At 42.8% G+C, this 24784-nt stretch overlaps 1 protein-coding gene and 1 long non-coding RNA gene across 7 annotated transcripts in view; one reads left to right on the forward strand and one right to left on the reverse strand.

Moving 5' to 3' along the window:
• LOC130273576 (uncharacterized) overlaps nt 1-7928 on the forward strand; it is a 114519-nt gene extending 106591 nt beyond the window's left edge. Inside the window, exon 3 of the long non-coding RNA XR_008844050.1 lies at nt 7572-7928. This is a non-coding gene — a long non-coding RNA (uncharacterized LOC130273576). The remainder of the gene's footprint in view (nt 1-7571) is intronic.
• The window catches only part of MYRIP (myosin VIIA and Rab interacting protein), a 717726-nt gene that overhangs the window by 530033 nt on the left and 162909 nt on the right, over nt 1-24784 (reverse strand). For all 6 annotated transcript variants that reach the window (XM_056520618.1, XM_056520619.1, XM_056520621.1 and 3 more), the window contains one exon: nt 7543-7665. In XM_056520618.1, coding sequence (XP_056376593.1) covers nt 7543-7652 — 110 coding nt within the window. In that variant the 5' untranslated portion in view covers nt 7653-7665. The remainder of the gene's footprint in view (nt 1-7542; nt 7666-24784) is intronic.

The following is a 24784-nucleotide window of genomic DNA, read 5'->3' on the forward strand; positions in this document are numbered from 1 at the left end:
AGGAAGACGAGGCAGAGGACCCAGACACACCGTGGCAGTATGCAGTACAGATGGAGGCAGGGAGTCCCTCCGAGTCACTTGCACAAATGGCACGATGCATGCTCAATTGCATTTATTGACCGCCGAATTGTCATCATTCGGCAGGGGAATTACTTCTGGCTCTTCACCTTATTGGACTCTCGCTACCGGCACAAAATGGGGGCCTTTCTTACACCCACTGAGAGGGAGGACAAACTGACCTACTACAGAGACATCCTATGTAGTCAGTTGGCCGATGCCTATCTGCGCCATCGTCCATCCTCTTGCATGTCTGACTCTGGGGGCCCTCTGCGCTCACCTTCCACTGCCATGGCTGCTGGGGAGTGGTGGGGTGGCAGGAGCAGTACCAGCTCCATCAGCAGCAGCCTGAGTCTATAGTCGCTGATGAGTAGTTTTCTTCACCCGCATAGTAAAGCAACTCATCAGCAGCAGGTAGACCTGGAGCAGAACCTGAACCAACAGGTGGTGGCATACCTTGACATGACCCTGCCAATACACCTTGAATATCCGCTGGATCTCTGTGCAGCCAAACTTTGTGTGGCCACCATTAGCAGAGTTTGCCCTGGAAAAGCTATCCTGCCTGGCCAGTAGTGTGCCATCAGAGCGGGTGTTTATTGTGGCAGGGGCCATAGTAACCCCAAGGAGAACTTGTCTGTCCACAAAAAATGTGGAGAGACTGACCTATGTGAAGATGAATCAAGCATGGATCAGCCAGGATTTCCACCCACCAATGCCTGATGCTTTAGAGTAGATTGACCATGGTGCCACACCAACACTTCACAAATATGGATAGTGCTAAACATATTTAAGGTGCTGCTCCCCAGTTACAGAAATTCCTCTGCATCAGACAACAAGTAAGTATTGAGGATATGCATTAGCTAAAACTTATCTTTTCTTAGGATAAAATGTATGGACCCCAATAGTATGGATGGACCCCAGAATAGTAGCTTAGGCAGGTAGGCAGAAGAAAACTGTTTCTATTGTAAAAGTATTAGTGTGCACAAGTTAGTATTGAGGATATGCATTATGCAAAACATAACTTTTGATAATATGCTTAGGATAAAATATATGGACCCAAAGTATTTTGGAAATCAAATCAAAAGGAAAGGTGTGCAAAAAACACCATGTGCCACCTACACCACCAAGTATTGGTGTGATGCAAAGACTTCTAAAAGGTGGAAGGGAACAACGTATGGTCCCCAGTGGGGGTAAAAACTTCACCTGTAAAGCCCTACTCTCGCATTATTAACCCCTTAAGGACCAAGCATTTTTCAGTTTTTGCACTTTCATTTCTTCCTTTCAATTTTGCACCTAAAAAACCATATGATGGCTTATTTTTTTGTGCCACCAATTCTACTTTGTAATGACAGCAGTAATTTAACCCAAAAATCTACGGCGAAACGGGAAAAAAAAATTATTGTACGACAAAATTGAAGAAAAAACGCCATTTTGTAAATTTTGGGGTCTTCCGTTTCTACGCAGTAAATTTTTCGGTAAAAATTACATTTTATTTTTATTCTGTAGGTCTGCCCTTTTTAGGGTGAGTAACACTTGCCTAGAAGGGAATTAATAGGACGAGAGTAGGGCATTGAAGGGGAAGTTTTCCCCCCACCTGCTATAATAGACAAAACGTTGTTCCTTTCCACCTTTTTGAGGAAAGTGTTACTCGTCTTACAAAGGGCGGCCCCACACAGGAACCTCTCCCTATTTCCACATAAAAACACTGGAAACTGGCAGTGTTTGTAGGTGGAAATAGGGAGAGATTCCTGTGTGGGGCCACCCATTTTAGGGCAAGTAACACTTGCCAAGAAGGGAATTAATGCGAGAGTAGGGATTTACAGGGGAAGTTTTTACCCCCACCATTTACAATGGACCATATGTTGTTCCCTTCCACCTTTTAGAGGTCTTTGCATCACATCAATACTTGGTGGTGTAGGTGGCACATGGTGTTTTTTGCACACCTTTTGTTTGATTTCCAAATTATTTGGGGTCCATATATTTTATCCTAAGCATATTATCAAAAGTTAGGTTTTACGTAATGCATATCCTTAATACTAACTTGTGCACACTAACACTTTTACAAAAGAGACCGTTTTCTTCTGCCTACCTGCCTCAACTACTATTCTGATCCTGCCACCCATCTGATGCCAAGTTCTCCTTTTTTCACCCACCTTCCTCACCGGGTACTGGTATTGCCACCCACCGCCCCACTCTGTCACCGGGTCACTTTCAGGACTCCTGATGCTGCTGATGCCATCTCCAAGCTGTCTCATTCTGCCACCATATTTTTTCCTCATGCTGATGCTAGCTCCAGGCTGTGTCATTCTGCCACCATATGTTCTCCTCATGCTGTTGCCAGCTCTAGGTTGTCTCATTCTGCCACCATACATTCTTCTCATGCTGATGCCACCTCCAGGCTGTCTCATTCTTCCACCATATTTTCTTCCCATGCTGATGCCAGCTCCAGGCTGTCTATTTCTGCCACCATATGTTCTCCTCATGCTGATGCCAGCCCCAGGCTGTCTCATACTGCCCCCATATGTTCTCCTAATGCTGATGCCAACTCCAGGCTGTCACATACTACCACCATATGTTCTCCAAATGCTGATGCCAGCTCCAGGCTGTCTCATTCTGCCACCATATGTTCTCCTCATGCTGATGCCAGCTCCAGGCTGTCTCATACTGCCACCATATGTTCTCCTCATGCTGATGCCAGCTCCAGGCTGTCTCATACTGCCACCATATGTTCTGATCATGCTGATGCCAGCTCCAGGCTGTCTCATACTGCCACCATATGTTCTCCTCATGCTGATGCCAGCTCCAGGCTGTCTCATATTGCCACCATATGTTCTCCTCATGCTGATGCCAGCTCCAGGCTGCCTCATACTGCCCCCATTGGTTCTCCTCATGCTGATGCCAGCTCCAGGCTGTCTCATACTGCCACCATATGTTCTCCTCCTGCTGATTCCAGCTCCAGGCTGTCTCATACTGCCACCATATGTTCTGCTCATGTTGATGCCAACTCCAGGCTGTCTCATACTGCCACCATATGTTCTCCTCATGCTGATGCCAGCTCCAGGCTGTCTCATTCTGCCACCATATGTTCTCCTCATGCTGATGCCAGCTCCAGGCTGTCTCATTCTGCCACCATATGTTCCCCCTCATACTGATGCCAGCTCCAGGCTGTCTCATACTGCCACTATTTGTTCTCCTCATGCTTATGCCAGCTCCAGGCTGTCTCATACTGCCATTATATGTTCTCCTCATGCTGATGCCAGCTCCAGACTGTGTCATTCAGCCACTATATTGTCTCCTCTTGCTGCCAACTCCAGGCTGTGTCACTCAGCCACTATATGGTCTCCTCATGCTTCCGCCAACTCCAGGCTGTGTCATTCAGCCATTATATGGTCTCCTCATGCTTCCACCACCTCCAGGCTGTGTCATTGTGCCACTATATGGTCTCCTCTTGCTGCCGCCAACTCCAGACTTTGTCATTCAGCCACTATATGGTCTCCTCTTGCTGCCGTCACCTCCAGGCTGTGTCATTCAGCCACTATACGGTATCCTCTTGCTGCCGACAACTCCAGGCTGTGTCATTCAGCCACTATATGGTCTCCTCTTGCTGTTGCCAACTTCAGGCTGTCATTCAGCCCCTATATTGTCTCCTCTTGCAGCTGCCACCTCCAGGCTGTCTCGCTGTACTGCAATATGGTCTCCTCATGCTGCTGGCACATTAAATAAAACTTTTTAGGTTCATCAATTTAAAATCTTTAATTTAAATGTTAAAAAATATCTTTAATCTTTTCAATTGTGAGGCCCTAGGGTCTTGTCAGGCTGTTGCCACCTCCAGGCTGTATCATTCAGCCACTATATGGTCTCCTCTTGCTGCTGCAAACTCCAGGCTGTGTCATTCAGCCACTATATATAGGCTCCTCTTGCTGCCACCAACTCCAGGCTGTGTCATTTCGCCACTATATGGTCTCATCATGCTTCCGCCACCTCCATGCTGCGTCATTCAGCCTCTATATGGTCTCCTCAGCTTCTGCCACCTCCAGGCTGTGTCATTCAGCCACTATATGTTCTCCTCTTGCTGATGCCAACTCCAGGCTGTGTCATTCAGCCACTATATGGTCTCCTCTTGCTGTTTCCAAATCCAGGCTGTGTCATTCAGCCCCTATATGGTCTCCTCTTGCTGCTGCCACCTCCAGGCAGTCTCAGTGTACTGCCATGTGGTCTCCTCATGCTGCTGGCACATTAAATAAAAACTTTTTAGGTTCATCAATTTGAAATCTTCTTTAATCTTTTCAATTGTGAGGCCCGATGGTCTCGTCAGGCTGTTGCCACCTCCAGGCTGGGTCATTCAGCCACTATATGGTCTCCTCATGCTGCTGCAACCTCCACGCTGTGTCATTCAGGAACTATATGGTCTCCTCATGATGCCGCCACCTCTACACTGTGTAATTCAGCCACTATATGGTCTCCTCATACTGATGCCACCTTTAGGCTCTGTCATTGTGCCGCTCTGTGACAGTGATTCTAATAGCGATGCTTCTAATCTGCATGTCATACTGAAAAACATTATTATTTCACTAACCAAGCACACTCCCTATGCATGTTACAGCAAGGCAAATGGTTCTACACCCCTACTGAGGCTCTCTGTAGGCCAGGAATAGCCTTTTTAATAGTGATTTGCCGCAAATAAATTCAAACCAAAACTAATTTTATTTGGAAAATTCAGCGAATCGGCAGAATCTAATTTTTCAAAAATTCGCTCAACTCTAATTACAACAGGACACTGTATACTTGTGATTTATAGTGCAGTATTGTTTGTTTTGTAAGCCCTTTTACATCATCAGCTGGAGTATTATTTCTTCTCCAAGGATGGGTGCCAATCTCTAGGGGAGGGCATGGCCCCTCCCTAGGGTTGTGCTAAGGCTCTTGTGGGCCATTTTTTTTAAATTGTTTTTAGAACATCTTTCATATATATGTGTATTGTTTGTATACAGGAAAATTGTGCAATAAAGATTTCAATTACTGCTATATTTTGGTGTGCTGCTGTGTTTGAGTTTTGTTTTTGTCTATGAGTATTAGTTGTTTCTTATCACTGAGCAGCACCCAGTCATTTGATATATAAATATAATTTTGGATTGAGCCCCAATTTTCTTATTTTCAACAAAATGTTTGGAACGCTGGAGCACCAGAGTAACACATTAAAGCAGCTGTTTGGCACCCTTTTGAGATCCAGCTGTTGTGTAACTCTACTCTATACTGACCAGGAGTAAAAACGTTTAAGGCTCTTAAATGGTCAGACATTAATAGATACCTTTAGTTGGCAATGGAGAGGCAGTTGTTTTAGTCTGGAGGGTAGCTGATTTGCATAGGAACGATATACCAATTCTGTACAGATGTCACCCTTATTAGATTTGGCTTCAGGATCCATGTATTGCATATTATGATAGTATATTGCTAATTAACTGTCAAAAAACTGCAACGTGCTAGACAATCACAGCATCCCACAGAAACACAGTATTTATATAATATTTAATAAATATTGGCCCCAATCTACTTTTTTTTTTTTTTTTGAGGCTACTGTGATTATCCCAATTCATCTAGAACTGCATTGTTTTGAACCACTAATGTTTTTACATCAATGACTTAAATGTCAACTTGCATTTTTGTCAAAATAGTTTTTTCATGTGGGCTATGAATGTAGTAGGAATCATATCTGTGAAGTGAAAGTTCAATGAAGAGCAAAAGATGACATGAAACTGAACTGATGACACACATCAAAAAGTCGCAAATATCAAACTGTGCCCTCAAGTAGCACACAGCAGAAAATGTAGAAGTGCGTTTTCGAAGCAGCACCCTGTAGAAAGTCCATGTGGCAGAAGGACTCTTTCTGCCTTTATGATGTGAGTGACCAGTGCTGCCTGAATCAGCTGGCGCTAGGACCACGTGTACATTGCCCTCCTCATAGACAGCAATTTACTAAGGTGAGTTATTTTTTGGTGGCAGAATTTTTGAACGTCTACCACTGAAATTCCATAGTGTACACTGTGTACGGAATCTCCTTGAAAGCAATGGAATTCTGTTCCAGCAGAATTTCCTAGTGGAATTTCAAAGCGGAATTCCATTTTGAAATTACGTAGTGTAAACCTAGTCTCTGAGGTAAACACTACTCTACACTTGCTGCTTTGCCAAGCTACAAATTGAACATAACATGTCCCCAATACAGTCCACACACACGCTGCTGCCACTTATTGAATCACTGTTACCGATCTTCTTCTTCATTATAAACATGTAACCCATACAAGTCACAATTTATACTCTAAGGCGATGCTTAGTTCTATTGGGCAACAAGGCAAAACTAAGTGTCACTGTCATTTACAAAAACGTTTGACATGTCATAGAGATGTATCAAAAGTTATGTTTAGTCAGGGTCGCCACTGGGGAGCTTGGAGTTTCCATGTTCGTGATGTCATGCCACACCCCCTCCATTCATGTCTATGGGAGGGGACATGATGGCTAGTACAAAATCTGGTTACTTTGTGTAACCAATAAACATTTTGTTATAACCATTTTTATCCATCAAGGCAAATACATCTCCCTTTGTACAACTTAAATTTAAGTTATGTCATGCATTCCAAGAAAAGACCTTTGGAATATTCAAGGGTCTCTAAAAGATTAGATGAAATATTATATATATATATATATATATATATATATATATATATATATATAGGACATCTGTAGTGCATTATAACTTATCCCCTACCAGAAGGATAGGGGGTAAGTTATAGATCGAGGGGGGCCCAAGCGCTGGGGCCCTCCGTGATCTTCTGGACGGGAACGCGGCAGTCTGCAGGAAGTGCAGTGTTGTCTCCAGCAGAAAGCCGCGGCAGACATGCCCCCTTTCTATGGGGTACATGGAGCGGGCATGTCGGCCATTGCGTCATGCGGGGACGGAATGCTCCCTTTCCAGCATACTGCCGAAGCCCCATCCGGGACATCGCGGCTGGCCCCAGCGATCGGACCCCCCATGATATATAACTTATCCCCTATCCTTTATTGCACTACAGATGTCCTTTAATATTCATGTCAGCAAGTTCTACAATCGCAGAACCATCCAATAAAGATTGTTGGTGCCATGAGAACATAATCCAAAAGAGTACAATCATAGTCTAAAATACAGCAGGGAATATAGGCCCTTGCTTTAAAAATATGTTTTAGTGGTGTCTTAAGTGGAACCATGAACCATGAAAAGAAAAAAAAAGCAATAGTGTAATACATTAAGCAAACTTGTCATGGGTGATACAATATGAAGTGACACTGTTGCTGCGACACATTTGTCCAGTTAGTGTCAAAGTAATGATGCTGATGCATGAGGATGTGGAATCCAACAGTACAGCAGAAAATGAAAAACTGTATTCACGAGATTCACATATAATATGGCACACACATCATGTCCCTTTTATCATCAAAGAAATAAATGTCCTACAGTACCTTAACCTTTCCTCCTCTTTCTTCCTTAGGCTAAAATCACGCTGGACAACCTGAAGGACATGTTCAGCTTCATCTTCAGTCAGGCCGGAAAGATCCAGTTTCCTCCCCATGTTTTTCGTAATCCTGAAAGCAATTAAAGGAATCTGTGCATCACATAGAATGTGGAGAAACACAAAACGCTTCTGCTAATTATAGAAATCATCCATATTTTATCTGAGGTAAATGCACAATAACAGCCATTAGCATCTGCAAAAATAGCTTAACTGGCCATGATTGTTACTAAAATACAGGAAGACATAATATGTAACAGCTTTATGTGATGGTCACATTCTACAAAACTCCCATTCTAATCTTACTCTCACTATTTACCATAATAAGAAGCCTACTAGTATGTAAAACATCATATATACAAATGTATCCCATCAGAGAGACTCTAAAACTTGAGGAAATGTTGTTTATATAAAATTTTTTATTAAAGGGGTATTCCAGGCCAAAACTTTTTTTTATATATCAACTGGCTCCGGAAAGTTAAACACATTTGTAAATTACTTCTATTAAAAAATCTTAATCCTTCCAATAGTTATTAGCTTCTGAAGTTGAGTTGCTGTTTTCTGTCTTACTGCTTTCTGATGACTCACGTCCCGGGAGCTGTGCAACTCCTATGGGGATATTTTCCCATCATGCACAGCTCCCGGGACGTGACATCATCACTGAGCAGTTAGACAGAAAACTTCAGAAGCTAATAACTATTGGAAGGATTAAGATTTTTTAATAGAAGTAATTTACAAATCTGTTTAACTTTCTGGAGCCAGTTGATATATAAAAAAAAAGTTTTTGCCTGGAATACGCCTTTAACTATTTGAGGAAGCAAGGTATACAAAATAGAAAGTTGCAGAAACACTCTTGGTCAAAAATTGGAGGCTCTTAGCACACTTTTTGACCAAAATGTGTCCCCCATCCACCATGCTAAGAGACTCCATTTCATTTTTTGACCAAGAGTGCTTCTGCGACCTCCTATTTTGTATATACTGTATTTGTCACAGAAGTGTGCACCTGTGTATTAGGTAGCTGTTCTGGCAATTTTTCTGTGTTTTTTATTTTTTTTATTTTTTATTTGCCTATGCCAATTTTGGCATTCGGGACACAACTAGCTTTGTCACCTCTGTATTTCAAAAGCAATACATTTTTCGTTGATAAAGCCACATGAGGGACTGTTATATATTATATTCTGTCGCATCCAAAAAATTAAGCCACAAGAAGTAAATACCAATTTGTTTTTCTGCAATCATACAAGCATGAAATAAAAGCACCTTCAAAAGAAATTGTCTGGTGTCCGAGGTGAGTGCTCCAATGCACGTCTGTCTTTTCTACTTGTGAAGTAAATACAAATTTATGCAACAATCTTTATTCAACAAATAAAAAAAGCACATACATTATTAAAATATCAATTCATAAGAATATTGGTAATGCAAAAGTACAAGCAAGCAATGGAGGGGTAAACTCACAGTAAAATATCCATGTATAGTAAAAGGGCACGGTTTAACATAGTAACAATAGTAAGTATACATATTACTATTAATAGGTATATTCACAAGTATAGGATAATATACCCTTTTAACAGAAGACCAAGGAGTTAAAAGGATGAAAACAAACTGTGTCTAAACACCATAAGTTGGAATGGGCCGTGCACTCTGCTCGTAGATACCTCACCTCCTAACTTGAACGTATGTTTTCACCTCTATTGCTTCGTCAGGGGGCATGTAATATTATATAGTAGTAGTTAACTGAAGGGGAGTGGCCGAGCCATGGCAGTGTGAGGACACATCGCTGAGCTCGTCAGCAGAGACCCAGGGCAGCTAGCAAATAATCCTCCCAGCTCTCTACTGCCTTTTCCCGGGCTCCCTCAACCTTCTGAAGCCCTGATTGGTGTTGGCTGCTGGCCCTAATAGCACTTCCTAAGCAGGCCTTTTGGAGCTTATTCCCTTCTCTCCCTCCCTCCATAACCACCCAGACAATCATTCATACCTGCGGTTAGACCCAGCGGCTTGGTGTGTGTGATGACAGCCTGCCGGCGTTCAGCTGTGAATCTTCCATACCGCACGTCACAGAGCTTCAAGATCCTGGACACAGCCCGACATAGAGGACCAGCTGAAATAGCGAGGTCAGCTGACCGATCAGCTGACATGGCAGTCGGAAACATGGAATCTCGCGAGACCCCAAAGCCTACGGGACTGGACCGCTTCCTGCAAACACAGGGCATTCAAGGGGCTACAGCAGCAATGGAGCAGTTGATTGCTGGGGCCCATGACAAAGAGGCAGGGGCAGTCTGCTGAAGGGTCCAAGATATACTAGCAGCAGTCAGGACAATGAAAATTCAGAAGAAGGTAATTAACTTTTTCCTAATACTACTGATTGCTATGTAACAACTGGGTCACGTGTGGAAGCACTGCAGAGGGCTAGCAAAGGGTCTGTGCAAGGTCTAAGGCAGAGACCAGAGGATATATTTTGGGTGGAAGAAGTAAATGGGATTAATAGCTGGCAACTAAACACTTCAGTTAGGCCAAAAAAGGGGAGGAGAAGGGAAGAAATGGAATAACAAATAATTTTTACTGTGGTAGAGGACAAGAGCAGGACAAATTCAGAATTTCTATTACTTTGCCCACTTATTCAAGCACTACCTTCAAAAAATGACTTGGATAGTGCAGTGAAACACATTCAACAAACACAACAGCAGGCTGTTGCAGAGATAAGGGCTGATATTCAAGAATTAGCGACTCGTATAACCGCAACAGAGAAAGCTAATATAGCAATAGATACGAGAGTAACTGGACTAGAAGTAAAAACTACTAAAGTGTCAGAACAATTGCAATATCTGTCATTATGCTTGGATGACCAAGAGAATAGAGGGAGGCGAAATAATATTAGATTGAAAGGCCTTCCAGAGCTATACCAACAAGATAGTCTGCACAGGTGTGTAATGGGATTATTTAATAAGATAACTGCGCGCCCTCCAGAAGCAACCTTCATGATAGACAGAGTACATAGAGTGGCACGATTGGATAAGCGAGATTTGCAGAGACACCGAGATGTAATTTGCAGGCTACATTATTACCTGGATAAAGATCTGATTATGACGGCCACTAGACAAATGGATGCAGTAGAATTTGAAGGAGCTCAGATCTGTGTTTTTGCTGATTTTTCAAACCGCACATTGCAAATGAGACACCTCATGCATCCACTATTGGCAAAAATTAAGAAATCGGGAGCCACGTATCACTGGGGACACCCATTCCACCAGAAACGTTTATCCTTTATAGACATGAGGATTTGTTTGAGTTATTTGCTTTTTTAAATGTGGGCCCTATAGAGATACTGAACTGGCTAGAGTGGTTCCCAATACCTGGTCATTTAAAGGAAATGAGCAATGAACCCCCTGCCTGAGAAGCTACTTTGCATAGGGCCTACTTAGCGTTAAATTTAAGCGTACTGGAGTCAACAAATATGCTTCTCGTTTTGCTTTTTCTCATTTTTGCTCTGTCTGGTCCTCTCTTATGATTTCTTGTTAAGCTAATTTAGATATTTTTTTGTTACGCAAATTACTAAGGGTGAAGAGGATAAGATATTATTAAAGTGAATATTACTGGGCGCTCTTTGACGTGCTTACACATGGTTTTCCACAACCCTATGTAACAATGGGGAAAATAGGTAAAATAAACATAGGTTCATTAAATCTGAGGGGTTTGTATGATGCAGGAAAAAGGTCAATTCTGGGGAAACTGCTTAAAAAAGAAGGATTGGATATGATTTTTTTTTTTACAGGAGACACATTATAGGGTCTCCCACCAATTTAAACTAGCATGTAAACCATACACATTAGCATACCATAGCTATACAGATGACCCAAAAGCAAGAGGCACAAGTATACTGGTATCTCAGAATATTCCTTGGGAATTTTTGGGGAGCAGCACAGATGCGGAAGCAAGATTTATATTTATTAAAGGAATAATTGGCACTCAGAAAACCACTTTCGCATCTGTATATCTTCTCAATATAAAGCAAGGACAAGCGCTGACTCAAATATTGAAGATATTAGAAGGGTTTATGGAGGGGATGTTAGTCCTGGGAGGGAAATTTTAATTTTGCAATAGACCCTTAGCTGGATACCTCCAGAGGTATGTCACACGTTAGAATGGTGAATCCTTTGCAATGTAAAAAAGTTTTGCATGGATTTCAATTGGTGGATGTGTGGCAAATCTTACATCCAAGCGATAGAGATTATTCATATTATTCTCTAGTACACGATTCTTTCTCAATGATTATTTTTTTATGAAACAACAGGACTTAGACTCGCTACAGACCACTTCAATTGACACTATTATATCCGCCGATCATGCTTTGATAAAAATATTGATTAATATGTCAACGATAACCCCCAGAGAATGGAATTGGCGATTAAATTCTCTCCTCCTTCAGGACAAAGTGATATTAAAAGATCATACAGTAGAGTTAAAGGAATATTTTGAGAGAAATAACACACATGGAATCTCCCCGGTAGTGGTCTGGGAGGCACACAAATGTGTAGCCAGGGGCATCCTGGTCGAACATGTGTCACGAATAAAAAAAATTTAAAAACATATAAAATAAATAAACTGTTAGAAGAACTGAGGGAACTAGAAGTAATCCAGAAAAGTGAAACCAACCCTAATATAAGTATAGCTGCCCGTAATAAGCAAGAGGAACTGAGACAAGTTTTGGTAGCTGAAGCAAAAAGAAAATTATTAAATAACAGAAGTAAGGCGTATGAATAAAGTAATAAGATTGGTAATTCATTAGCGAAAGCTGCCTGAATTCAAGCCTTGCGGTCATACATAGCTAAAATACATCATAATTCATAGGGGATTGTTCATAGACTAAAAGAGATAGCAGAGACGTTCAGAGTTTACTACAAAAACTTTTACAATATTAAGGAACATAATCTAGCAAATTTATGTAAAGAATTTCGCGCAAAAGTGAAGGATTACATAGTTAATTCTGGTCTACCCCAGCTGAACAGTAATGAAATAGAACTATTAGAAAAAGAAATAACACAAGAAGAATTAGACCAAGTGATAAATCAAACCAAGGTAGCAAAAGCAAAGGGCCCGGATGGCCTGACTCTGGGGTACTATAAGCAACTACCAAACTATTAATGGAAGAGACAATGAGACATATGGGAGTGCAGGAACATTTTCTGAAATGGACTTTGGGAATGTATCAATCCCCGCCAGGGAAAGTTAGAGCAAATGGGGTACTGTCGGAGGAGTTCCCCATGGGGAATGGGACAAGACAGGGCTTCCCCCTACCCCCCTGGTCTTCATATTGGCATTGGAGCCATTTCTTTGCAGGATACGAGCAAGTGAAGACCTAGGGGATTAGTAGTCCAGGGAGTAAAGCATAAGGTGGCAGCATATGCCGATGATTTGGTATTCTCTATCTCAAACCCATTAACTTCACTACCATCTCTGATGAAGGAGTTAGAGTTATATGCGCGACTCTCTATTATAAAATCAATTATGGGAAGTCAGAAGCGCTTAATGTTTCTCTCCAAAACAAAATGACAGAGCAACTTAAATTAGCGTTTAGTTTCAAATGGGCGAAACAAGCTATTGGTAGTATGGATTCCAGCAGATCCAGAAGCATTATATAAGATAAACTTCCCACCATTAGTCACGCAGAGCCAAAGTATGTGTGGAAAATGGTCAGGGAACTTGTTTTCATGGTCTGGTTGATCTGCACTCTTCAAAATGTCTATTTTACCAAAAATATTGTATGCCTCTAAGTGCCTGACGGTGGAGATTCCAAATTCCTTTTTTAAGCAAAAAGAAGGCAAAGTCCACTCACCTCTCCATGGAAGATGTAGCTGCCATGATTCCTGATTGTTCCAGGTGCTGTCAGGGCATTGCTGCCGCGGGCAAGGTACGTAGTAGAAAGGAGTAACTCACTTGGAGTGAAGATCCCTCAGCACTTCCAGACACATCAGAAGATATAAAACACAAGCTTTTATTTTATCTTCTTAAAAAACATCAGGGTAGCAAATCATGTTAAAAACATGGACTGATGCGTTTTGGCTGTGTAGCCTTTCTCAAGGTCTGCTCAAGACAAATATAATATGCCGAATAAATACACAAATGCATACAAAGCTCCTCCCTGTTGTGCACATCCCTTAAGTGATGTGGAAAACAGGGAGGAGCTTTGTATGCATTTGTGTATTTATTCGGCATATTATATTTGTCTTGAGCAGACCTTGAGAAAGGCTACACAGCCAAAACGCATCAGTCCATGTTTTAACATGATTTGCTACCCTGATGTTTTTTAAGAAGATAAAATAAAAGCTTGTGTTTTATATCTTCTGATGTGTCTGGAAGTGCTGAGGGATCTTCACTCCAAGTGAGTTACTCCTTTCTCCTTTTTTAAGACCATAGCGACAATTCAAAGTAATTTCTTTTGGGGAGGGAAAAAAACACGCTTGAAAAGAGAAATATTATGCCGATGGAAGGAAACCGGGGGGATAGGGCTCCCAGATTTAAGGGGCTATTATATAGCTTCCCTTTTGGTAAGAGTGCTTGATTGGTGCAGAAGGGGAGACAAGAAGCCATGGGTGACGATTGAACAAGCTTAAACACCAATACCACTCAGCTGCCTCCCATGGTGTAATGAGTTGGAGATTAAGGGCTTGAGGAAACATCCTACGATTGGGCCGACCTGGGGTGTGTGTAACGATTCTAGGGAACAAAGACAGTTACTCCCTTTTAATTCGTCTTTATATCCGATAATTTCCCCCAGGATTAAATGACCTGATATTTTGCCGGTGGTTAGAAGAGTATAAGTACAGGGTATGCCAGCTGAGAATTGAAACAGATACAGGGGAGTGGATAAACATGCTTGAGGAAAGTATACCTGCCCCTTTAGGCTACTGGAGAGCTATGCAGCTGAGACACTTTTTGTACACATTACCAAGCCCAGATTCATTTATACAGCACGTAACAGCATTTGAGGAACTATGCACAGATAAAAACCAAGTGAAAAACGCACACTCAAAAATATACAAATTTTGGTTAGGGACCTCAGGCGACTAGCTCCCTGTTTTTACAGATAAAGATTTTTAAACTAGCTCACTGTTCGTCAGTCAGCGTGAATAAACAAGAGGCCAACTATAAGATACTGACAAGATGGTATCGAGTCCCACACCAAATACATAAAATGTATGCTTAGGAAAGCAATAAATGTTGGCACTGTGGAGATAATGAGGGCAATATACTCCATACTTGGCCAATCACAAAGACACCACTCAATTCCATCTGGAACAACTAAAAAAGAAAACTTTTCAATTTTTCTTCCTATTTACTTTCAGAAAATGAAATATGTCTCTTATATAAAGGTTTATCTTTTTGTCCGATGGCTAACCCGAATGAATTTCAACTCTTTCTTGATTTAAATCAATACATTAGAAAACTTACCTTAGCGAGACATTTCACTATAATAGCTAATAATCTGAGGTTGAATTCACCACCTCCGCCTGACAATCACGCAAATAGTATGGCACCCAACTTTTCTATCCCTGTAGTAAATTATTAAAGGGGTTATCCAGGAAAAACTTTTTATATATATATATATATATATATATATATATATATATATATATATATGAACTGGCTCCAGAAAGTTAAACAGATTTGTAAATTACTTCTATTAAAAAATCTTAATCCTTTCAGTACTTATGAGCTTCTGAAGTTAAGGTTGTTCTTTTCTGTCTAAGTCCTCTCTGATGACACCTGTCTCGGGAAACGCCCAGTTTAGAAGCAAATCCCCATAGCAAACCTCTTCTAAACTGGGCGTTTCCCGAGACAGGTTTCATCAGAGAGCACTTAGAAAAGAACAACCTTAACTTCAGAAGCTCATAAGTACTGAAAGGATTAAGATTTTTTAATAGAAGTCATTTACAAATCTGTTTAACTTTCTGGGGCCAGTTGATATATATAAAAAAAAGTTTTTTCCTGGAATACCCCTTTAACCCCTTGGGGACGGAGCCCATTATAACACTAAGGACGGGAGCATTTTTTGCAATTCTGACCACTGTCACTTTAAGCATTAATAACTCTGGGATGCTTTTAATTTTCATTCTGATTCCGAGAATTTTTTTTCGTGACATATTCTACTTTATGTTAGTGGTAAATTTTTGTCGATACTTGCATAATTTCTTGGTGAAAAATTCCAAAATTTGATGAAAAAATACCGCAGAAAATTTAGCATTTTTCTAACTTTGTAGCTCTCTGCTTGTAAGGAAAACAGACATTCCAAATAAATTATATATTGATTCACAAATACAATATGACTACTTTATGTTTGCATCATAAAGTTGACATGTTTTTACTTTTGGAAGACATCAGAGGGCTTCAAAGTTCAGAAGCAATTTTCCAATTTTTCACAAAATTTCCAAAATCTGAATTTTTCAGGCACCAGTTCAGTTTTGAAGTGGATTTGAAGGGCCTTCATATTAGAAATACCCCACAAATGACCCCATTATAAAAACTGCACCCCTCAAAGTATTCAAAATGACATTCAAAAAGTTTAACCCTTTAGGTGTTTCACAGGAATAGCAGCAAAGTGAAGGAGAAAATTCAAAATCTTCATTTTTTACACTCGCATGTTCTTGTAGACCCAGTTTTTGAAAATTTACAAGGGGTAATAGGAGAAAAAGCCCCCCAAAATTTGTAACCCAATTTCTCTCAAGTAAGGAAATACCTCATATGTGTATGTCAAGTGTTCGGCGGGCGCAGTAGAGGGCTCAGAAAGGAAGGAGCGACAACGGGATTTTGGAGAGCGAATTTTGCTGAAATGGTTTTTGGGGCATGTCACATTTAGGAAGCCCCTATGGTGCCAGAACAGCAAAAAAAAAAAACGCCATGGCCTTAACACCCCACAGGTGTTTGACGACTTTTCGTTAAATTCGGATGTGTAAATTAAAATAAACATTTTTCACTAAAGTGCAGTTTTTTTTTCAAAATTTACCATTTCTACAAAGGGTAATGGGAGAAAAATCCCCCCCAAATTTGTAACGCAATTTCTCCCGAGTACGGAGATACCCCATATGTGGCCCTAAACTGTTGCCTTGAAATACGACAGGGCTCTGAAGTGAGAGAGCGACATGCGCATTTGAGGCCTAAATTAGGAATTTGCAATAGGGGTGGACCCGGTTATAAGGATGGGGCTGGTCTCCTCCAAAAAATACAGCAGTGTTTTCCAAACAGGGTGCCTCCAGCTGTTGCAAGACTCCCAGTCTGCCAGGACAGTCTATGGCTGTCCGGCAACACTGGGAGTTGTGGTTTTGCAACAGCTGGAGGCGCCGTTTAGGAAACACTGCCGTATGAGACGTTTTTCATTTTTATTGGGGGGGGGGGGGCGACGTGTAAGGGGGTGTATGTGTAGCGTTTAACTTTTTATTATTTGTTAGTGAAGTGTAGTGTTTTTAGGGTACATTCACACAGGCAGGGGTTCACAGTAAGTTTCCTTGAAGGAAACCCACTGTAATCCCGTCCGTGTGAATGTACCCTGTACATTCACATGGGGGGGGGGGGCGCCCCAAACCTTCAGCTGTGGCAAAATGACAACTCCCAAAATGCACTGACAGACCGTACATGCTGGGAGTTGTATTTTTACAACAGCTGTAGGCACACTGGTGGGGAACCACTGGGTTAGAAAACAGACTCTAGCTCAGTGATTCCAACCCATGTGCCTCCAGCTGTTGCAAGACTACAACTCCCAGCATGTACGGTCTGTCAGATCACTCTGGGAGTTGTAGTTTTGCAACAGCTGGAGGCACACAGGTTGGAATCACTGAGTTAGGAAACAGACTCTAGCTCAGTGTTTCCCAACCAGTGTGCCTACAGCTGTTGCAAAACTACAATTTCCAGCACGGCCAGACAGTCAGGGATGCTGGGCGTATAGTTCTGTAATATCTGGCTCTTCAGATGTTGCAGAACTACAATTCCCAGCATGCCTGGACAGTCTGGGCATGCTAGGAGTTGTAGTTATGCAACAACTGGGGAAGAACAGTTTGGAGACCGCTAAGTAGTGGTCTCCAAACTGTGCGGCTTCAGATGTTGCAAAACTACAACTCCCAGCATGCCCAGACAGTCAGTGCATGCTGAAAGTTGTAGTTTTGCAACATCTGGAGGACCACAGTATAGACACCACTAAACAGTGGTCTCCAAACTGTGACCCTCCAGATGTTGCAAAATTACAACTCCCAGCATGCCCAGACAGCCTTTGGCTGTGTGAGCATGCTGGGAGTTGTAGTTTTGCAGCTTTTAGAAGGCCACAGTGAAAATCACTTATCGCGATCTTCACTGCAGCCTTCTCCGACGCACTTTCCGGCCGCCGCTCAGATGATGACGCCGCTGCCCGGAATGCCGCCGCTTTCATCGCCGCAGGTCAGGGTAAGCCGGGCCAAGTCCCCCCCCCCCCCTCGCCGCCCGTGTTCCTCCCGCTCTGTACCGACTTCGATCGGTGGGCAGAGCGGGGGGAAATGAACTCTAACGCCCCCCTCCTGCCATTGGTGGTCAACACTGCCACCTCGCTCCTATCCTTTAGGCTGGTCGGAGCTGTCTCTGACAGCTCCGATCACGCTTATTTTCCGGGAGATCATGTCACCAGTGACCCGATTTGCCCGGATTGCGGCAAATCGCAGGTCTGAATGGACCTGCGATTTGCTGCGATCGCCGACATGGGGGATCTTAGGACCCCCCTAGGCATTGCCACGGGATGCCTGCTGATAGAGCGGCAGTGATCGGGAATACGGAGGGCGTAAGGATACGCCCTTCATCCTTAAGTGACGGGACGCGAGGGCGTATGCATACGCCCTCCGTCCCCAAGGAGTTAAGGACTCAGACCATTTTGGCCTTAAGGACTCAGACAATTAAATTTTTACGTTTTTGCTTTTTCCTCCTCGCCTTCTAAAAATCATAACTCTTTTATATTTTCATCGCCAGACTAGTATGAGGGCTTGTTTTTTGCATGACCAGTTGTCCTTTGTAATGACATCACTCATTATATCATAAAATGTATGGCGCAACCAAAAAACACTATTTTTGTGGGGAAATTAAAAAGAAAAACGCAATTTTGCTAATTTTGGAAGGCTTCGTTTTCACGCCGTATAATTTACGGTAAAAATGACGTGTGTTCTTTATTCTGAGGGTCAATACGATTAAAATGATACCCATTATTACATACTTTTATATTATTGTTGTGCTTAAAAAAAATCACAAACTTTTTAACCAAATTAGTACGTGTTACGCCGAGCGCTCCGGGTCCCTGCTCCTCCCCGGAGCGCTCACGGCGTCTCTCTCTCTCTGCAGCGCCCCGGTCAGACCCGCTGACCGGGAGCGCTGCACTGACATTGCCGGCGGGGATGCGATTTACATAGCGGGACGCGCCCGCTCGCGAATCGCATCCCAAGTCACTTACCCGTCCCGGTCCCCGGCTGTCATGTGCTGGCGCGCGCGGCTCCGCTCTCTAGGGCGCGCGCGCGCCAGCTCTCTGAGACTTAAAGGGCCAGTGCACCAATGATTGGTGCCTGGCCCAATTAGCTTCCACCTGCTCCCTGTGTATATAACCTCACTTCCCCTGCACTTCCTTGCCGGATCTTGTTGCCTTGTGACAGTGAAAGCGTTTAGTGTTGTCCAAAGCCTGTGTTTCCAGATCTCCTGCTATCCATATTGACTACGAACCTTGCCGCCTGCCCCGACCTTCTGCTACGTCTGACCTTGCCTCTGCCTAGTCCTTCTGTCCCACGCCTTCTCAGCAGTCAGCGAGGTTGAGCCGTTGCTAGTGGATACAACCTGGTTGCTACCGCCGCAGCAAGACCATCCCGCTTTGCGGCGGGCTCTGGTGAACACCAGTAGCATCTTAGAACCGGTCCACCGGCACGGTCCACGCCAATCCCTCGCTGACACAGAGGATCCACAACCAGCTAGCCGAATCGTGACAGTACGTTTATAATCCCTTTATTTTGATGACCTATAACTTTTTCATTTTTCCGTATAAGCGGCGGTATGAGGGCTCATTTTTTGTGCTGTGATCTTTACTTTTTTTTGATACCACATTTGCATATAAAAGACTTTTAATAAATTTTTTCAAATAAATTGTATTAAAAAAAGTAGCAATTTTTTACTTTTTAATTTTTTTTTACGTTCACGCCGTTCACCGTATGGGATCATTAACATTTTTATTTTAATAGTTCGTTCATTTATGCACGTGGCAATACCAAATATGTCTATTAAATTTATTTTTTACGCTTTTTGGGGGTAAAATAGGAAAAAACGGATGTTCTACTTTTTTATTGGAGGAGGGGATTTTTTTACACTTGAATAGTCCCCATAGGGGACTATTCATAGCAATACCATGATTGCTAATATTGATCTGTTCTATGTATAGTAGCCTCGCAACCCTTGACAAAGCGGATTTATCTGCGAAACGTCGGGGAGGCTTTTCTCTTTGTTTTAACCAGCGGCAGACATAAAAACAGTAACAGGACTGGTAGTCTATGGTTAGGTGATGCAGGTATATCCAGCACACCAATCACGCAGATAGATACCATAGCTCCAGTGACACCTGGTTCAGTAGGGGGTTATTATAATACCCCCACTGTAAGAATAAGTCACTGCATCGCTGACAATTTTAAAACGTGTGAAGGGGTTAGTTGGAATTTTAATACAAATTGAAATAAAGTCTGTTTTTTAGGGGAGGGCATCTAGTCAGGGTTTATACCCAAGAGGGGGCAACCCCTTAAAGGTTGTTTAGTATCGAATTACCCTGAGACCCTCGGGGACACATTTATGTTTGTTGTTCTATGTATAGGACATAGAACAGATCAGTGTTATCGGTTATATTCTGCTCTGGTCTGCTCGATCTCAAACCAGAGCAGAAGACGCTGGGAGACGGACAGAGGCAGGTGAGGGGACCTGCGGGCGATCAGATCATTAATTGAAATCGCGTACTGCCGCAGATACCGGGATCTGTATTGATCCCGGCATCTGAGGGGTTAATGGAGGACGCCCGCGAGATCGCGGGCATCGGCCATTGCCGGCTGGTCCCTGGCTGCGATCAGCAGCCGGGATCAGCCGCGCATGACACGGGCATCGCTCCGATGCCCGCGGTTATGTACAGGACGTAAATGTACGTCCTGTTGCGTTAAGTACCACCGCACCAGGACGTACATTTACGTCCTGCGTCCTTAAGGGGTTAAACATGTAGAGGTAGAACCTCCATCTTCCTTTTATCCACTTCAACATTGAGGAAATTTTTTAGATAGATTTTATATGGTTGTAATGTCTGAGTTTAGGAACATAAACAATAAATGCAATAATTTCAGCTATACTGAAAATCTCACGCCGGCAGAAAGGAATGCTATCAAAACACTACAGAATAATTAAAAAATGATCATCCGCCCTGCGGATAAAGGAGGCGGAGTGGCTTTTTTTTAAATCGGGAGGATTACATTCTCGAATCACTTCTGACAAGTGAATCTTGTCTGACAAAGACTATTATGAAATTCTACATACGGACCCCTCACATGAATACCATCAGGCTTCTGTCAGTATGATCAATGAAACTTCTATCAAATGTTTAATAACAAAAAGATTTATCTTTCCTCACTATTAAATATTATTCCCTTCCTAATTTTTATTATTTACCGAAACTTCACAAATGTTCTGTTAATCCCCCTGGTCGTCCTATTATTTTGGGTATTTCATCCATTACTGCCAATTTGCCACATTTTGTTGATCTTTTTTTACAGCCTCATGTTTTACAGTTACCCTCTTATTTAACCCCTTAAGGACTCAGCGTTTTTCCGTTTTTGCATTTTCTTTTTTTCCTCATCACCTTTTTGTAATCATAACACTTTCAATTTTGCACCTAAAAATCCATATGATAGCTTATTTTTTGTGCAACCAATTCTACTTTGCAGTGACATTAGTAATTTTACCAAAAAATCCATGGCGAAACGGAAGAAAAAATCATTGTGCGACAAAATTGAAGAAAAAATTTCATTTTGTAAATTTTGGGGGCTTCCGTTTCTACACAGTGCATTTTTTTGTCAAAATTACACCTTATCATTATTCTATAGGTCCATATGGTTAAAATGGTACCCTATTTATATAGGTTGGACTTTGTCGCACTTCTGAAAAAAATCATAACTACATGCAGGAAAAGTTATACGTTCAAAATTGTCATTTTTGACCCCTCTAACTTTTTTATTGTTCTGCATACGGGCCGGTATGATGGCTAATTTTTTGTGCCATGTTCTGAAGTTTTTATCAGTACCATTTTTGTGTTCATCGGATTTTTTGATCGCTTTTTATTCATTTTTTTATGATATAAAAAGTGACCAAAAATACGCTATTTTGGACTTTGGAATTTTTTTGCGCATATGCCATTGACTGTGGGGTTTAATTAATGACATAATTTTATAGTTTGGACATTTAACCCCTTCCCGACCTATGACATACCTGTACGTCATGGGTGGCAAGGTGTTCCCGACCCATGACATACAGGTACGTCATGAACATTTTTGCCGCTACTCGCGGCATCCCGCAGCGCCCGGTAAGATGGTGGCTATCACTGATAGCCAGCCATCTTACCATGCGACCACGGGGGGTTTCATCCCCCACCCCACCCAGCGATCGCTGCTATCAGCTGGTCAAATCTGACTAGCTGATAGCAGCGTTTCGCTATCAGAATACTTAGCAGCGCGGTGTGTGAGTCCCGATCACGGGGATCGGGACACACACCGCTCTGCTAAGTGTCCCTGACCCGTCCCCCGGCGTCACTTACCCGTCCGAGCGGTGTCCCGAGCAGTCCCGGCGCGAGCGACGTCCTCCAGGCGGTCCCGGCGGCGCTGCGCCCCGGAGGTGAGTTTCCGGCAGCAGTGCGGCATCTTCATTGGCAGCAGTGAGATCGCCGTAAAGCGATCTCACTGCTGCCTCTGGGAGTTTCAAAACTGCAACTCCCACCATGCCCAGACAGCCTTTGGCTTTCTGGGCATGCTGGGAGTTGCAGTTTTGCAACATCTGGAGGTCCACAGTTTGGAGACCACTGTATAATGGTCTCCAATCTGTGCTCTTCCAGATGTTGCAAAACTACAACTCCCAGCATGCTCAGTCTGTCCAGGCATGCTGGGAGTTGTAGTTCTCTAACATCTGGAAGAGCACAGATTGGAGACCATTATACAGTGGTCTCCAAACTGTGGACCTCCAGATGTTGCAAAACTACAACTCCCAGCATGCCCAGACTGCCCAAGCATGCTGGAAGTTGTAGTTCGGCAACATCTGATCCTTCAGATATTGCCGAACTACAACTTCCAGCATGCCTGGGCAGTCTGGGCATGCTGGGAGTTGTAGTTTTGCAACAACTGGAGGCACACTAGTTGGGAAACATTGTCCGTTTCCTACCTCAGTGCCTCCAGCTGTTGCAATTGTTGCAAAACGATAACTCCCAGCATGCACTGACAGACCATGCATGCTGGGAGTTGTAGTTTTGCAACAGCTGGAGGCACACTGGTTTGGAAACACTAAGTTTGTTTGCAAAACACTTGAAAGTTTATTACTTAACTTAGTGTTTCCAAACCAGTGTGCCTCCAGCTGTTGCAAAACTACAACTCCCAGCATGCACGGACAGCCAATGGGCATGCTCGGAGTTTGCAACAGCTGGATGTTTGCCCCCTTCCCCCAATGTGAATGTACAGGGTACACTTACATGGGCGGAGGTTCACAGTGAGTGCTGCAAGTTTGAGATGGCGCAAATTTTGCGCTGCAGCTCAAACTCCCAGCGGCAAACTTGCTGTGAACCTCTGCCCATGTGACTGTACCCTAAAAACACTACACTACACTAACACTAACCTAAAATAAAAAGTAAAAAACACTACATATACACATATCCCTACACAGCCCCCCCTCCCCAAAAAAATGAAAAACGTCTGGTACGCTACTGTTTCCAAAACGGATCCTCCAGCTGTTGCAAAATAATAACTCCCAGTATTGCCGGACAGCCATTGACTGTCCAGGCATGCTGGGAGTTTTTCAACAGCTGGAGGCACCCTGTTTGGGAATCATTGGCATAGAATACCCCTATGTCCACCCCTATGCAAATCCCTAATTCAGGCCTCAAATGCGCATGGCGCTCTCTCACTTTGGAGCCCTGTCGTATTTCAGGGCAACAGTTTTGGGACACATATGGGGTATCGCCGTACTCGGAAGAAATTGCCTCACAAATTTTGGGGGGCTTTTTCTTCTTTAACCCCTTATGAAAAGGTGAAGTTGGGGTCTACACCAGCATGTTAGTGTAAAAAAATAAATTTTTTACACTGACATGCTGGTGTTGCCCTATACTTTTCATTTTCACAAGAGGTAAAAGGGAAAAAAAAAACTCTAAATTTGTAATGCAATTTCTCCCGAGTACGGAGATACCCCATATGTGGGCGCAAAGTGCTCTGGGGGCGCACAACATGGCCCAGAAGGGAGAGTGCGCCATGTACATTTGAGGCGATTTGCACAGGGGTGGCTGATTGTTACAGCAGTTCTGACAAACGCAAAACAATAAATATCCATATGTGACCCCATTTTGGAAACTACACCCCTCACGGAATGTAATAAGGGGTACAGTGAGAATTTACACCCCACTGGCGTATGACAGATTTTTGGAACAGTGGTTTGTGAAAATTAAAAATTAAATTTTTCATTTGCACAGTCCACCGTTTCAAATATCTGTCAAACGCCAGTGGGGTGTAAATGCTCACTGCACCCCTTATTAAATTCCATGAGGGGTATAGTTTCCAAAATGGGGTCACATGTGGGGGGTCCACTGTTCTGGCACCATAGGGGCTTCCTAAATGGGACATGCCCCCCAAAAACCCTTTCAGGAAAACTCACTCTCCAAAATCCCATTTTCTCTCCTTCCCTTCTGAGCCCTCTACTGCGCCCACCGAACACTTTACATACGCATATGAGGTATTTCCTTACTCGAGAGAAATTGGGTTACAAATTTTAGGGTGATTTCTCTCCTTTTACCCCTTGTAAAAATTCAAAAATTGGGTCTACAAGAAAATGCGAGTGTAAAAAATGAAGATTTAGAATTTTCTCCTTCACTTTGCTGCTATTCCTGTGAAACACCTAAAGGGTTAAAACACTTACTGAATGTCATTTTGAAT

This window comes from Hyla sarda, chromosome 5, assembly GCF_029499605.1.
Source record: "Hyla sarda isolate aHylSar1 chromosome 5, aHylSar1.hap1, whole genome shotgun sequence".
In the NCBI taxonomy this organism is placed as follows: domain Eukaryota; kingdom Metazoa; phylum Chordata; class Amphibia; order Anura; family Hylidae; genus Hyla; species Hyla sarda.